At 48.3% G+C, this 12,919-nt stretch overlaps 3 protein-coding genes across 3 annotated transcripts; all 3 read right to left on the bottom strand.

Moving 5' to 3' along the window:
* Positions 1-873: 873 nt before the first annotated feature.
* RhiXN_10214 (uncharacterized protein) lies at positions 874-2,185 on the bottom strand (the record flags this gene model as incomplete). The annotated part of the gene is made up of 5 exons (XM_043330030.1): positions 874-1,189; positions 1,247-1,359; positions 1,411-1,661; positions 1,732-2,060; positions 2,115-2,185. 5 exons carry the CDS (start codon positions 2,183-2,185, stop codon positions 874-876), a joined length of 1,080 nt encoding a protein of 359 aa, XP_043184127.1.
* A 698-nt stretch (positions 2,186-2,883) lies between these two features.
* Positions 2,884-7,667, bottom strand: RhiXN_10213 (Retrotransposable element Tf2 protein; the record flags this gene model as incomplete). Its single annotated transcript, XM_043330029.1, has 4 exons — positions 2,884-5,483; positions 5,563-6,275; positions 6,320-6,890; positions 7,031-7,667. 4 exons carry the CDS (start codon positions 7,665-7,667, stop codon positions 2,884-2,886), a joined length of 4,521 nt encoding a protein of 1,506 aa, XP_043184126.1.
* A 4,078-nt stretch (positions 7,668-11,745) lies between these two features.
* RhiXN_10212 (uncharacterized protein) lies at positions 11,746-12,411 on the bottom strand (the record flags this gene model as incomplete). The annotated part of the gene is made up of 3 exons (XM_043330028.1): positions 11,746-12,035; positions 12,091-12,168; positions 12,225-12,411. 3 exons carry the CDS (start codon positions 12,409-12,411, stop codon positions 11,746-11,748), a joined length of 555 nt encoding a protein of 184 aa, XP_043184125.1.
* Positions 12,412-12,919: the final 508 nt, after the last annotated feature.

The following is a 12,919-nucleotide window of genomic DNA, read 5'->3' as shown; positions in this document are numbered from 1 at the left end:
TTGCGTGGCGAGCTACAGCGCTTGTGACGCTGGTATCACATCGACACAGCGCTTTTGACGCGGTGTCAAATCGACACAACGCCTTAGACGCCGTGGCGCTCAAAAGGTAACAGCGCTTAAGGCGCGGGGAAAATGTATTATAAAATTAAGCGTCCTAATGAGCGTCACTAAACGCGGTATTTGTATTTACATGAAACTTATCAGGAGGAAGCGAGAGAACGAGTTCTTCGGGTGGACGAAAGAAAGAAGAAACGGGGTCGGTTTGAGCTATAGAATAATTGCGTCCTGCGAGGTATTTCATCTGTGTCGTTGCCTCGCAGTGAATATACCAAAATGTTTCTTCAACCGCGTTAGGTGAGATACAAACGAGCCACCGGGCGGTGAGGTGGAGTAATCAGATTCTAGCAATTAGTGAACCTATGTCAGCCAATCCTCCAGTTAAAACGTAAGATAATAACAACGCGACAAACCTGGAATAGGTTCCAGAGCTGGTGGAGTTCCTGGGTCGGATTCATTGCGGTCGGGATGACAAGATTTGCGCTTGAATTGGAGGAGGTGCAGGAGCCTCATTCTACGAGAAAGGATCTTCAGGCAGCAAGGGCACTCCCGCCGGTGGGCTTGGACCACAGACTTGTCATGAGACAAAAGTAGGTTCACAGTTGAGTTGGATGGTGGTTGGGAATGTTGACGTGTCGAACGCGTGCGGCTGGTGTGTTTATGTGCCTGTCAACTGTATTGAGCACGTGCAATATGTATCTATGACCTAACTAGCACAAAAGAGCATGGATTTGGGCTTGAATTTACTATAGGTACAGAAATATAGAGTACTTGAGGGTCAACGATAATATATAGAGATAAATTAAAGTCCTAAAATCAATCTTCATCCACAAATACTGTCCGAGCTCCTTTCCGACTGCGATCAACTATGGCCCACGAATCTCCTTGTGGAACCCGTCCAACCACAGCCTCAATCGTATTGATATGGACCATATGAGGAGTCAGCATATCTTTGTACTTGACCACTGGAGTGTTTGGATTGGTCGCGTCCAGGCCCCTGGTGTTGCAGGGTTCTATGAATGCCAGCAGAAACGGCTTTTGTCGTTTCTGAAGTTCCTTCAATTCCTTCTCGGCCTCATCTAATTCCTCCCCGTCCTCTTCCTCGCTCTCTGATTTGCTTCCATCTAGGTATCTGTAAATAATTTGTTCTAGTTACAATCGTATATAAGTTTGATGTAATAATATGTACGGCTTCTCAAAGACCACGAAGTAGATATCGTGGATTTGTCCGTAATGGACCTCTTGGAACGGGACATCGTCGCGTCTTTGGAAGGCAGCATTTGCATTGGGCCATAGGGAGTACTGGTTGTGGTTTAGTAAACAAATGCAAGGAAATACATATGAAAAACTTACTCTTACGAAGGAATTATCGCGAAATATCAAGTCTTGAGCTGAAATCAATGCTGATGTTTGGATGCAATCCCCATCGTCGGCCATGCGGAAACGTCCGTAGCGGACAATGGACTCCTTGTTGATTCCCGCTTTCAGTTCAGCGGCTGTTAAATGGGGGTATACTGGGCCAAAGTACTTGGTGAACCTGTTTTGCAACTGATCTGTATATTGTACCCGTTTAGTAACCGGGGTACCAAGGACGATGGTTTTGACTGTAGAAATAGCGCATTAATATATTGGGAATTATGCAACTTTGCAGTTAATAGAGAATGATTGACTCACACTTTGGGTAATATACTTCTTGAGACAATAGCTCAAATCCTTCCTTGGTGCGAGCCTTGCAATAGGGTGTAACGCAAAGTGCTGGTAGGTTGTGAATTATTGACACCATCCGCATCTGTGCGCGACGAAGAATGTAGTTGTTGAGGTTTTCATACGGTCGGAGGCGATTCTTGACAGCTGGGAGCAAATGTCCACAAAACCGTTCCATCACAAACGCCCAAGACGCCCACAGAGGTCCTGTTTGACGAAGGTAGAATGGGACGTGCAGGATGGTGTGGATTGTCAGTGTACATGTGGATAGACGTGACTCAGAGTACTGATAATAATATCTATTTGGTGTCAACAATGATAGTCTTTTGAACAATTATTAAGATGTGACTTACTCCTCGTATGGTGAAACCCAGGTTTTTATCATTGTCTTGAGCTCGTCAACCTTGTCTTGCGTTATCTCCATCTCTACACAAAGTAGGATTATTTCTCAAAGAAGTAGCATGTGTCTGTTGTGTCAAATTTCATTAACTACCGTTAAACAACGCATAATGAAGACATGCCTGTAATAAGGCTTGCGTAAACGCCCTTTGTCCTAGACGTCTGTAAGGACGTCGAGGGGGAGGGCGCTTGCGGCCGGATGTATCTAAGTAAGAACCGCGTAAGGCGGTGAGCAAGCTACCTACGACGACGACCAACTATACTACGGTGTCAAGACCTGTAAGGGCGATGACGAGCTATCTAAGTACAGTGTAGAAGCCGCTTTAAGGCGACGTGGGACTGGTAAGCTAAGTAGTTACTGGACCTAAGGTCCTCGTACAATGATGGGATGCGACAAGAGGTAATCGACCTGGGTGTTACCATGGTCGGTTGTCCTCCTTATATTACAGAGCTATCTAATTACAAATACAACTATATGCAATACCGTATCAAATAAGAACCCCGATCCGCAGTCGGCCTTACTCATGCATACGTGTCACTGACGTGTCATAGTGATGTCATCAGGTGGAGGTGGCTACGTGTGCTGAGGTAAGCGCGGAAGGGGACGTGGCTCGGCGCTTAGCGTATGATATAAGCGCCGAAGTCACGTGATCGAAAATGTTGTCCGTTCGCTTTCGTTTAAATTCGAGAAAATGGGAATAAATTCCCTGGTATCGATTGTGTCTACGACACTGCCCCCCCCCTAAGGGCCTTGGCAGCGCCGAGGGCCTTCTTTTTCATTTCTTTCTCGTATTTTTCTAAAATTTTTTCCGCGTTTTTTAAGTTTTCCCGGGGCTCCCATGTGTTTTCCTCGGGTCCGTACCCCTTCCATTTTACCCTGAAGAACCATTTCCCATTCCTTTCTTTGGCATCTGAGATCCCTTCTACTTTGTATTCTTCTTCTCCGTCCACGGTGACTGGTGGAGGGCGATTTTCAAAGGTGCGCTTTTTGTCCCTTTTGACCTTTGACAGTAGTCCTACGTAGAAGACATCGTGGATTCTCATTGACGGTGGGAGTTCCAGGCGGTATGCGCGGTCGGAGATTTTTTGGGTTACCTTGAATGGGCCTAGGCGTTGTTCCGTTAGCTTGGGACTTAAAGTTTTCAGCTTCACGTTTTTGGCATCTAGCCAGGCCTCTTCCCCAATTTCAAAGGTTAATGGTTCTCCTGTTTCTCCGGCTGTCATACGTGTTTTTGACTGCCGGAGTGCCGCTTCTACTTCCCGCCATTGTGCTTCCATCTGAGTGGCCAGATTGTCAGCTTCGGGGACGTCCGTCGGGATGTTGCTTGGTGTGAGTAAAGGTTCCCAACCGTAAAGTGCCTTGAATGGAGTTTTGCCTGTGGCGCTATGAACCGCGTTGTTATAGGCAAACTCCGCCATTGGTAGCCATTTTACCCAATCCTTCTGGTTGATCCCTGAATAGGCCCGTAGGAAGTGCTCGATTGTAGGATTTACGCGCTCAGTTTGCCCATCGCTTTGTGGATGGTAGGCCGAAGAAAAGTGAGGGTCTATTCCCAGGCGCTGGTACAGGGCCCTTAGGAACTTATTGTTGAACACCCTTCCTCGGTCCGATACTGTTTTTTCAGGCATGCCATAACGCTTCCACACGTGTCGCAAGAACAGGTCTGCCAAATCCGGGGCTTTGAGCTTTTTGGAGCATTCCACCAGGATCACGTATTTGGTAAAACTATCCACAATGACCAGGATGGAGTCATTGTTTCCGTCTTTGGGTAGGTCCACTATCATGTCATAAGACACGTGTTGCCAAGGCCGTGATGGTAGTTCCAATGGTTGAGGGGGAATGGACGCGTATTTTGGTTTCCGGATCCGTTGGCAGGTTTCGCAAGAATCAACGTGCCAGTAGGTGTCTGCGCGGATGCCAGGCCAATAGTAGTTTCGCAAGATCAATTCCAGGGTGCGCTGCCTTCCTGGGTGCCCTGCCAAGGGACTATCGTGGAAGATACGGAGTAGATCAGTCCTTAGCGTTCCAACGTCTGGGACCACAATACGCCCTTGATAGAATAGTAACCCGGCTTCCATCTGGTAGTCCTTGAAAGCGCGTTTGATTGAGGGGGGCGCCTTTGACTCATTTTGGAGGAATTGTAATATTTCCTCTAACGATTTGTCTTGGTCTAGGGCGGACTCTATTTGGCGTTGGAGTTCTTTCTTGGGGGTCACCAGGGCTACGTTAGCGAATACGGGGTCAGGAAGCATTGTCTGGTTTGCAGGTGGAATATCGGCATGGTCAGATCGGCGGGACAGAGCGTCAGGTTTGCCGGACTGTTTCCCTGGGCGGTAGACAATCTGGAAGTTGTACCCGGCAAGGAGTAAGTGCCATCTGGCATGACGACGGTTGAAGGTGCGGGACTCCTTCCAGTATTCCAAGTTCCGGTGATCTGTGAAGACGGTGATGGGGTGTAGGGTCCCCTCCAGGAAGATACGCCAGTATTCAAACAACCTTATGATTGCCAAGAGTTCCTTATCGTGGGTGTCGTAATTTTGTTCGGCACCTTTGAATGATTCCGATAGGAACCCTAATGGATGTAGGCGGCCGTCTTCCTGTCGTTGGCTGAGTATAGACCCCAGGGCTGCTCCTGATGCGTCCGTTTCTAGGAAATAAGGCTTTGTTGGGTCGGCGTGGCAGAGAACCGGGGCATTGGTGATAGCGTCTTTAAGACCCTGAAAGGCTTCCTGTTCCCTGGTGTCCCATTTCCATGGCGTATCTTTCTTTACCAAATTGTGCAGTGGCCTAGCCATGTGGCTGAAGTTGGCAACAAATCGGCGGAGAAAGTTGGCAAAACCCAAGAACGATTGGACTTCTTTGACCTTTGTGGGGGTCGGCCATTCCTGTACTGCCTGGATTTTGAGCTTATCCAGGCTAAAACCCTTGTCCGAGACGATGATTCCTAGATATTCCACCGAGGTGACGTGGAACGTGCATTTGGAAGCCTTACAGAAGAGCTGGTTATCCATCAACCGCTTTAGGACCTCATGGACGTGTTTTGTGTGTTCTGCGTCATCCTTGGAGTAGATTAGGATGTCATCAAGGTAAATGATGACGCATACGTCTAGTAAGTCCTTGAACAATTCGTTCATGAAGTGTTGGAAGGCGGCGGGAGCGTTGGTAAGACCAAATGTCATGACTAGGGACTCGTATAGGCCGTACTTGGTCCGGAAGGCCGTTTTCCATTCGTCGCCTTCTTTGACCCGGACGTTGTTGTATCCCCATCTCAGGTCTAGCTTGGTGAAGACCTTGGCACCGCGGAGTTGGGCCATAAGGTTGTCTGGACGGGGTAGCAGGTACACGTTCTTTTTGTGTCCGGTTGTTTAGGCGTCGGTAGTCTACTACAAGTCGGCGGGAACCATCCTTTTTGGGTACAAACATAACGGGGGAGCTGATTGACGATTTGCTGGGACGGATCTTCCCAGCCTTGAGCTCGTCCCTGAGCCAGTCCTTGAGTGTGGAGGACTCGGCGTCAGTCATGCTGTAGAGGGGAGAGTTTAGAGGTCCCTCTTCCGTCAGTTCAATCCCAATATCGTAATGCCGGTGCGGAGGAAGCTTATTGAATTCTTCTTCCCCGAATACCTTAGCGTATTGATGGTAATCAGGGGGTACTCCTTCAAGAGGGTTTTTGTCAGCTTCCTCTTCTTCGGCAATGGCCACGTGTTCTGGTGGGGAATGAGGGAAGGAGAGGGTTCGCGCGTTCCAATCAATTTCCGGGTTATGGGCGTCCAACCATTTTAGACCTAAGATGGCGGCGTGAGACCCTGTATTACAAATGAGGAAGGTCTCTGTCATTATCTTGCCATCGAAGGAAAAGGTTAAGTTGGCCTTTTTCCAGATTTTGCCTGCCTGGGGGCTCGACCCATCGAGCATAGTAACGGTACGGGGTGAAGGGAGGTCTATGAGTGGGAGGCGGAGTAGTTCCGCTGTGCGGGGGTGAAGAAATGATGATGTGGCGCCTGAATCTATCAGGACTTCTATTGGTTCCGCTTGCTTTGGTTGTATAGAGATAGTGAAGAGTGGTGACGATTTAGAAGCCGTAGATACATGACAGATCTCTATACAATTAATACTAGTGTCCATGGGGTTCTTGCGCGCGGCAGCAGAGACCCTTACTCTTTTCCCAATTGGTACTCAGAGTCTTTGCCAGTCTTGGCGGTTTCCTTGGCCTTCCCCTTTTCCTCAATAGGGGTAGCCTTCCAACCCGTGCGGCATTCCGCAAATTTGTGGCCCATTTTTCCACACTTGATGCAGGCGCCAGCGGCGCGGCGGCGATTCCGTTCCTCCTCCGACACAAAGTTAGGGTCGTCGGAGAGTTTCTTCAAACCGGTAGTTGATGGGCCGGTACTCGTCCCCCTTGTGGGGTTGGATTGTTTGCTAGACTTATTGTCCCTCAGCGGGTGGCTAGCTCGCTCTTCTTGGAGAGCGTTATCGATGACGAGTGCTGCGTTCTGCAGCTTGAGGAGGGTGCGGGGACGGTGCTCGCGGGTGGCAATTTGGCGACTGACCTCCCAATGGAGGCCACGGGCGAACTGGCCTCTGAGGGCTGCGTTGTTCCAGTCCAGTTCCATGGCAAGAGTTCTGAACTTAGTAATATAGTCCGCGCATGTGCCGGACTGGGTTAGTGTTGTGATTTTCCGCTTGGCGGCCCTTGTGGCATCAGGGTCACCGAAAGCTGCCAGAAATTCTATTTTGAAACCTTTGACCGTTTGAATAATAGCCCGGTGAGATCCGAGCTGGTCGAGGTGTGGGTGAGCCCAGGCCCCGGCGGAGTCCTTCATGTTCATCAAGAGGAAGGATAGGACCTCTTGATCGGGGGGAACATACGCGAATTGAGGCGGGTCCAGGCTAGCATCCGGGTCAACCATTGCTTTGCCTCGCTCCCTATTTTGCCTGTGTAGGCGTTGGGGTGGTCAACCTTGACCGGAGCGGGATAGGCGGCAACTGGAGCCGGAGGTGGAGGGGCAGCTGTCCCGATCGGGGATTGGAGACGCGGAGATGGAGGGGGAGATGGTACTCGCGGGGGAGCGGCTCTTCTTGGGGTAGGCTGGGCAAGGCCGGGTATGGTTTTGGCAGGTTCTGCCCAGAAGGAGACCCCACTAGTCGATCCAATAGGCTCGGCTTTTGGTAGGGGGCGTGGCGTTTCTTCCACAGCCTTGGTTTGGGGTCCTTTGGGGGTACGGGGACCATGGAGTTGCAGGGACCTAAGCCCATCCTTGACGACATCGACAGTTTGGGAGATATTTTCGACGTTCGTACGGGTCTCGACTCCCGCTTCCTTGATCTCGGCGATTTCCCGCTCGAGGCGTTCGACTTGGCCGAGGAGGCCAAGGAGGAGTCGTGTGACTCGTTCAAGGGATACCTCGCCGTATTCGATAGAGGTGGTTGGCGGAAGTGCGGGTTCCATGTATCCCTGATCGAACGGGGATTGGGCTCGAGAGGCTGTCCTGGAGCGGGTAGCCATGGTTGGTTGTGGGTAGGACCGGCCAGCGTGAGATGAGGCCCGCGAAGAAGAGCGCGTGGGGGTACGCAAGGTAATGATGGGCGAGTGGGAGTGATGGAGGCTATGTAGCCGGGGTGCCTATATCAGGACTTATGAGCGCTTAACTACTTGAGCGCTAAACCTCTGCGTCAAACGACCTAGCGTTGGACAGTAAGTGCCGCTAATTACAGCCGTGGGCGGGCGTAATGTAGGGTCTAGTCTCTGCAAGCGGGTGTATCTGCTGTCTGAGGTCGCTGGTAGAAGGTGCGGCGACCGTGGGTATGCGGACGATAGTGGTAGTCTGCCTTATAGCAATTCGCTACTACGTGGGGGTGGGGGACTTTTGATTATTCTGTCCCGCAAGGTGGCCCCGATCACGTGATTTCGCTTGTGCTAGTACAGGTACCCTTCTCGTTTGTTGGCTCTTAGTGGTGGGTACAGAACGGTTTGCAACCGACGTAAGGTCGATTACCTAGTGTCCTAGACGTCTGTAAGGACGTCGAGGGGGAGGGCGCTTGCGGCCGGATGTATCTAAGTAAGAACCGCGTAAGGCGGTGAGCAAGCTACCTACGACGACGACCAACTATACTATGGTGTCAAGACCTGTAAGGGCAATGACGAGCTATCTAAGTACAGTGTAGAAGCCGCTTTAAGGCGACGTGGGACTGGTAAGCTAAGTAGTTACTGGACCTAAGGTCCTCGTACAATGATGGGATGCGACAAGAGGTAATCGACCTGGGTGTTACCATGGTTGGTTGTCCTCCTTATATATTACAGAGCTATCTAATTACAAATACAACTATATGCAATACCGTATCAAATAAGAACCCCAATCCGCAGTCGGCCTTACTCATGCATACGTGTCACTGACGTGTCATAGTGATGTCATCAGGTGGAGGTGGCTACGTGTGCTGAGGTAAGCGCGGAAGGGGACGTGGCTCGGCGCTTAGCGTATAATATAAGCGCCGAAGTCACGTGATCGAAAATGTTGTCCGTTTGCTTTCGTTTAAATTCGAGAAAATGGGAATAAATTCCCTGGTATCGATTGTGTCTACGACACCCTTTAAGCACAATGGGGGCAATGTACTGTATCCAAAATGAATAAGCCTTGGCCTTGTAAAGATGTCCATCTTGTGCTATATCCAAGAGTGTGCCCACAAAAGTTCCAGGAATGGTACGATTGGCCTTGCTGGTTTCTTGTCCAGCGGCCTCCCAGTCCCTGTTTAAAATCCAGAATTGCCTGTTACCCTGATCTAATCCTTTGAACTTCCCAGTCCAGAGCATAACAAGGTTTGGAACCAGATTTTCAAAGAAAAGATGCATGATGTTGTATGGTGCACAGGAGGAAAGGTCGATGGATTTTAGATGTGCAAATATTGGTCTTGCGTTGATCCCATAGTGTTGCGCAAGTGCATTGCGTGCCGTTTTAGTGAGATGCGGGGCTTCAAGCGCGTTATAATCCCTGAGAAAACCATGGTGAGATTGCATGGGTAATGCATTGATATTCCACTCTGCGCTGTGGTCCAGGTGGGTGAGGGGGACGTAGTAGACAGAGATCCAATTGTAGTGAAATAAACACCCTTTGATGTAGCAAGTTTGACATGGAGAAAACCTGTTGTGGCCTTTCAAGGAGAGAAGTTTCAAGATTGCTGGGATGTTGCCAAATATATGAATAAGAAATGCTCAAAGGTGAAATAGTATTGTTCCCCCTTGGGAGAAACACCCATGGTATTCACCCCTTGCTCAAGCTCAAGCAGCTCATTGAGTAACAGGATCAAGAAGGAATTGAGATCCTTGCATTGTTGAGGTCCCGGGTGTCATGACCTTCATTGGCATGACAAGATTTTTTACTATTTTCTACCTTTTTTCCGAGATAGTTTCCTTTTTTGGTATATATATTTATGACTCATCAAGATCACGTGACATATTTGATATATGATGTGAAATTGTAAATGACTCACTGTTTGGTATTATTGTTTTTGATGTGGCTCTTCTCATGTATTTAAACTGTCATGCCCTAGAGGCGTGACCACCTTAGAATCCACTAAGTCAAAGAAATAGTGAATATATGCGCTATTTTCATGAAGAATTTATGGATATATGCATCTCTATGCTATTTAGGCGCTGAGCGCTTATTATGTAATCTCATCACATGACCTTTAGTCATGTGATCTTGTTTTCTTATCTCTGGTCATGTGACCTTATCTTTGTTATTGTGTTTGTCACTGTATATACTATTCCCCTTGCTTGTTGAATATATAAGGAGGGTTCTGAGAGCCTTAAGCCTCAGAACTCGACCTCTTATCCCCTTCCACACCTACCTACCCTAAGACATACATTTAAGAGTATTGCCTGAGAGCATACCAGTCCCTGTCAAAGGTTCCTTGCCCTGCTGTCTTAACAGCATTAGTGCACTTTACTCTATATAGGTCTTGTCCTACCCTTTCCTGGCTTTGCCTTGAGCATTGTTAGGCCCTACTCGCTGATAAGTCCTATATTAGGCAATAGCTTGTTAGGATTACCCTTTGGTAGTTGTTGGCTCTGACATAAACCAGGTCAAGTCGCCGCTAAACAGCAAGACTTGACCTCTTTGTCAATTCACCTTAGCTCTTACACACACCCTTAGCCCAGGCCCCTTGTTGGCCATTAGTGCTCATTTACTTAAATCATTAACCAGGCCGTCGTTGCCCTCTACCCAAATATCATAACCCCTGGGCCCTAGTCGCCCCTCTACCTGTCTCATAGTCCATTGGTGATAGTGCCACGGACTTTAAGCCCTCTTGAACCATAGGTCCAAGCTGAGTCGTGACACCGGGATAACTCCAACTGTCGTACGCCAACTGTAAGGTTGGGTACACGCTAGTGGGTGGGCGCTTGAGGCCGTACTACTACACTGGCTTATGTAATCTAACTACTAAAGGCTATACTAACAGCGCTTAAGGCGCTCTACTTGTATCTACTGTCGACGAGGGGGCCTGAGGCCTGGGAGGTGTGATGAGTTAACCAAGTGGTGAGTGCTTCTGTTACTACTGAGAGCCGGCTACTTAGCTGGCTGGCTACCTTCTCTAGTGAGTAAGAGACGAGGTAAAATCGACTTGGTGTCTCCAAGCAATTTCCCTGCTGTATATATAGACAAAGCGCACTATCTACATGGTCTGTGCGCGTGAGAGAAAGAAGTAACTAAGACAAATGAGAAGTGTGCTGCGGGCTGCGCAGAAGCGTGGATTCTCCTAAGCGCCCTTGGCACGGCATCTCGGCGCGGCATCTCGGCATAATAAGCGCCGAGATCACGTGATCGAAAAACAAAAGATATCAAGTCCGTAAAAAATACTAAAATATCAGAAAAATCGTGCGAGTCCAATGGTATATGTTAGGAGGTTATAACACCAACGCATATACGTTCTCTAGCCGTGTCCAAATCTTGGCACTCAGATTGTTGTTGATTAATATTGGCCAAGCGGTAGAGTACCCCCAACGGCGGCGTTTGAACAGAGTAAATCCATTGGTAGACAATGATAGTGCAATATCCTCTGGATTGTTGAAGAAACAATATGGTTGGCTGGGTGTAACTGGTGTTGAACGCAGCTTTTGGTAGTGGGCACTGTCAAAAACATCAACAACTTTTGCTGGGTTGTGCTTGGCCTCCAATTTGACACAATACCAAAGTTTCTTTGCATCTTGGCATTCTGGAAAAGAGCGCGTAGCTGAGGGATCAACAGGCTGTAGTGGAAGACACGGCAAGGCTTTTTTTGTGAGTTCCAACAAGCCTCTTTGCAGTACGGGCAAGCTGGTAGGTCCTTGAATTTGCCAACATAGCAGCAGCACAAATTTATGCAGCAATCATATATCTTTGTATCAAGTCCCAATAGATAGCAAAGTTGGTGCCATGCAAGATGTTCACTTGGTAGGTCCAAGTCCGCACATATACCAAATCAAAAGTTGTTGTATGTGACCCAAGAGAAATGTGTACGCAGGCGTGTAGCTAAAAACTTCAAAGTGTTTATATGATCATATAATACAGTGGAGTCTAAGTAGGAAATTTAGCAAACCGTGAAACAGTCTATTTCAACGTACACAATTTGAACCATTCTGCATCTGTCATTGTTCCCAGGTGACGCTCCATCAACTTGCAAAACTCCTTGTTGCTGAAATCCACTTTGTTGTCAGGATGGAACACTGTAGGGCCGTTGACCTCTTCAAAAGGCGGATCCCAATCTGGAGAATCAATTGGGACATTGCCAATGTTGGATTCAGAGTTGTTGGAACCTTTGGAGCCGTTGGGGTCATCTTCTGGGAGCTCAGGCCAGTCTGCCATGGTAACAGGTGGATTTTGCCAGACAACCGGCGGATCTGTGAATAGTTTAGCACACAGCATAAAACACTGACAGATCTGACTATAGCGCACCAGGTATCAAGGCCAGGGCAGGAAGACCCACATTCTCAGGCTCATTGGGTTCACCTATGTTCAGGTTGTAATCTAAACCTAAAACAAACCTAGATAGTGAGCCTTTGAGCATCATAACTAGTCTCAGTACGTACCATCCATTGGTATGCCCAACATTTCCTTGCCATTTACTTCTGGTGCAGCGGTAGTGTTGCCTATATCTGGTGGGTGCACTGGCGGTAATCTTGCGGCTTGGATCCTTGCTAGATGTCTTTGGATGGTTTGTGGGTGAACCATCTTTCCACAGCAAGGGCATTTTTCACGGTTGTCTACTGGGGGCATAGTGTTAGGCAGGTGGGGAACAAATAAGCACTTAGATTCAGTTGTTGCTTGTTGCTTGTCAATCAGGGCCAATGGTTGACATTGCAGTTCTGAATCAAACATAACAATTTGACATGTGGCCCAGACTTGGACTAAGTTTGCCTCTCATAACCTTAGATGTTCAATGAGTTACCTTATGCGTAAGACTTAGCAGGATACAATAGATGTAAGCCTGGATACATGATTAGTCAGCACAGCACTTTCAGCTAATAATTAACCAATAATACACAGACTCAACTTGGTTGTGCGCCACAAATCATATCATCAATATCAGATCATCAACATCATCAAGGATTGTCCATTCTTGAGTGAGATCATATAGGTACACATAGTTATTGGTGAGTAACGCACTGGAGGTCCAGCTTCTTTCAATTGACAGAGGCTTTATGTACAGACTGTTACAAACCCAGGTCTGTAACACCGTAACGCCTGCACGTGACCGCCACCTTGTTGCCACCTTGTTGTCCCG

This window comes from Rhizoctonia solani, chromosome 11, assembly GCF_016906535.1.
Source record: "Rhizoctonia solani chromosome 11, complete sequence".
NCBI lineage: Eukaryota > Fungi > Basidiomycota > Agaricomycetes > Cantharellales > Ceratobasidiaceae > Rhizoctonia > Rhizoctonia solani.
The sequence above is the reverse complement of the archived record's forward strand: the minus strand, read 5'-3'. Positions and strand labels throughout refer to the sequence as shown.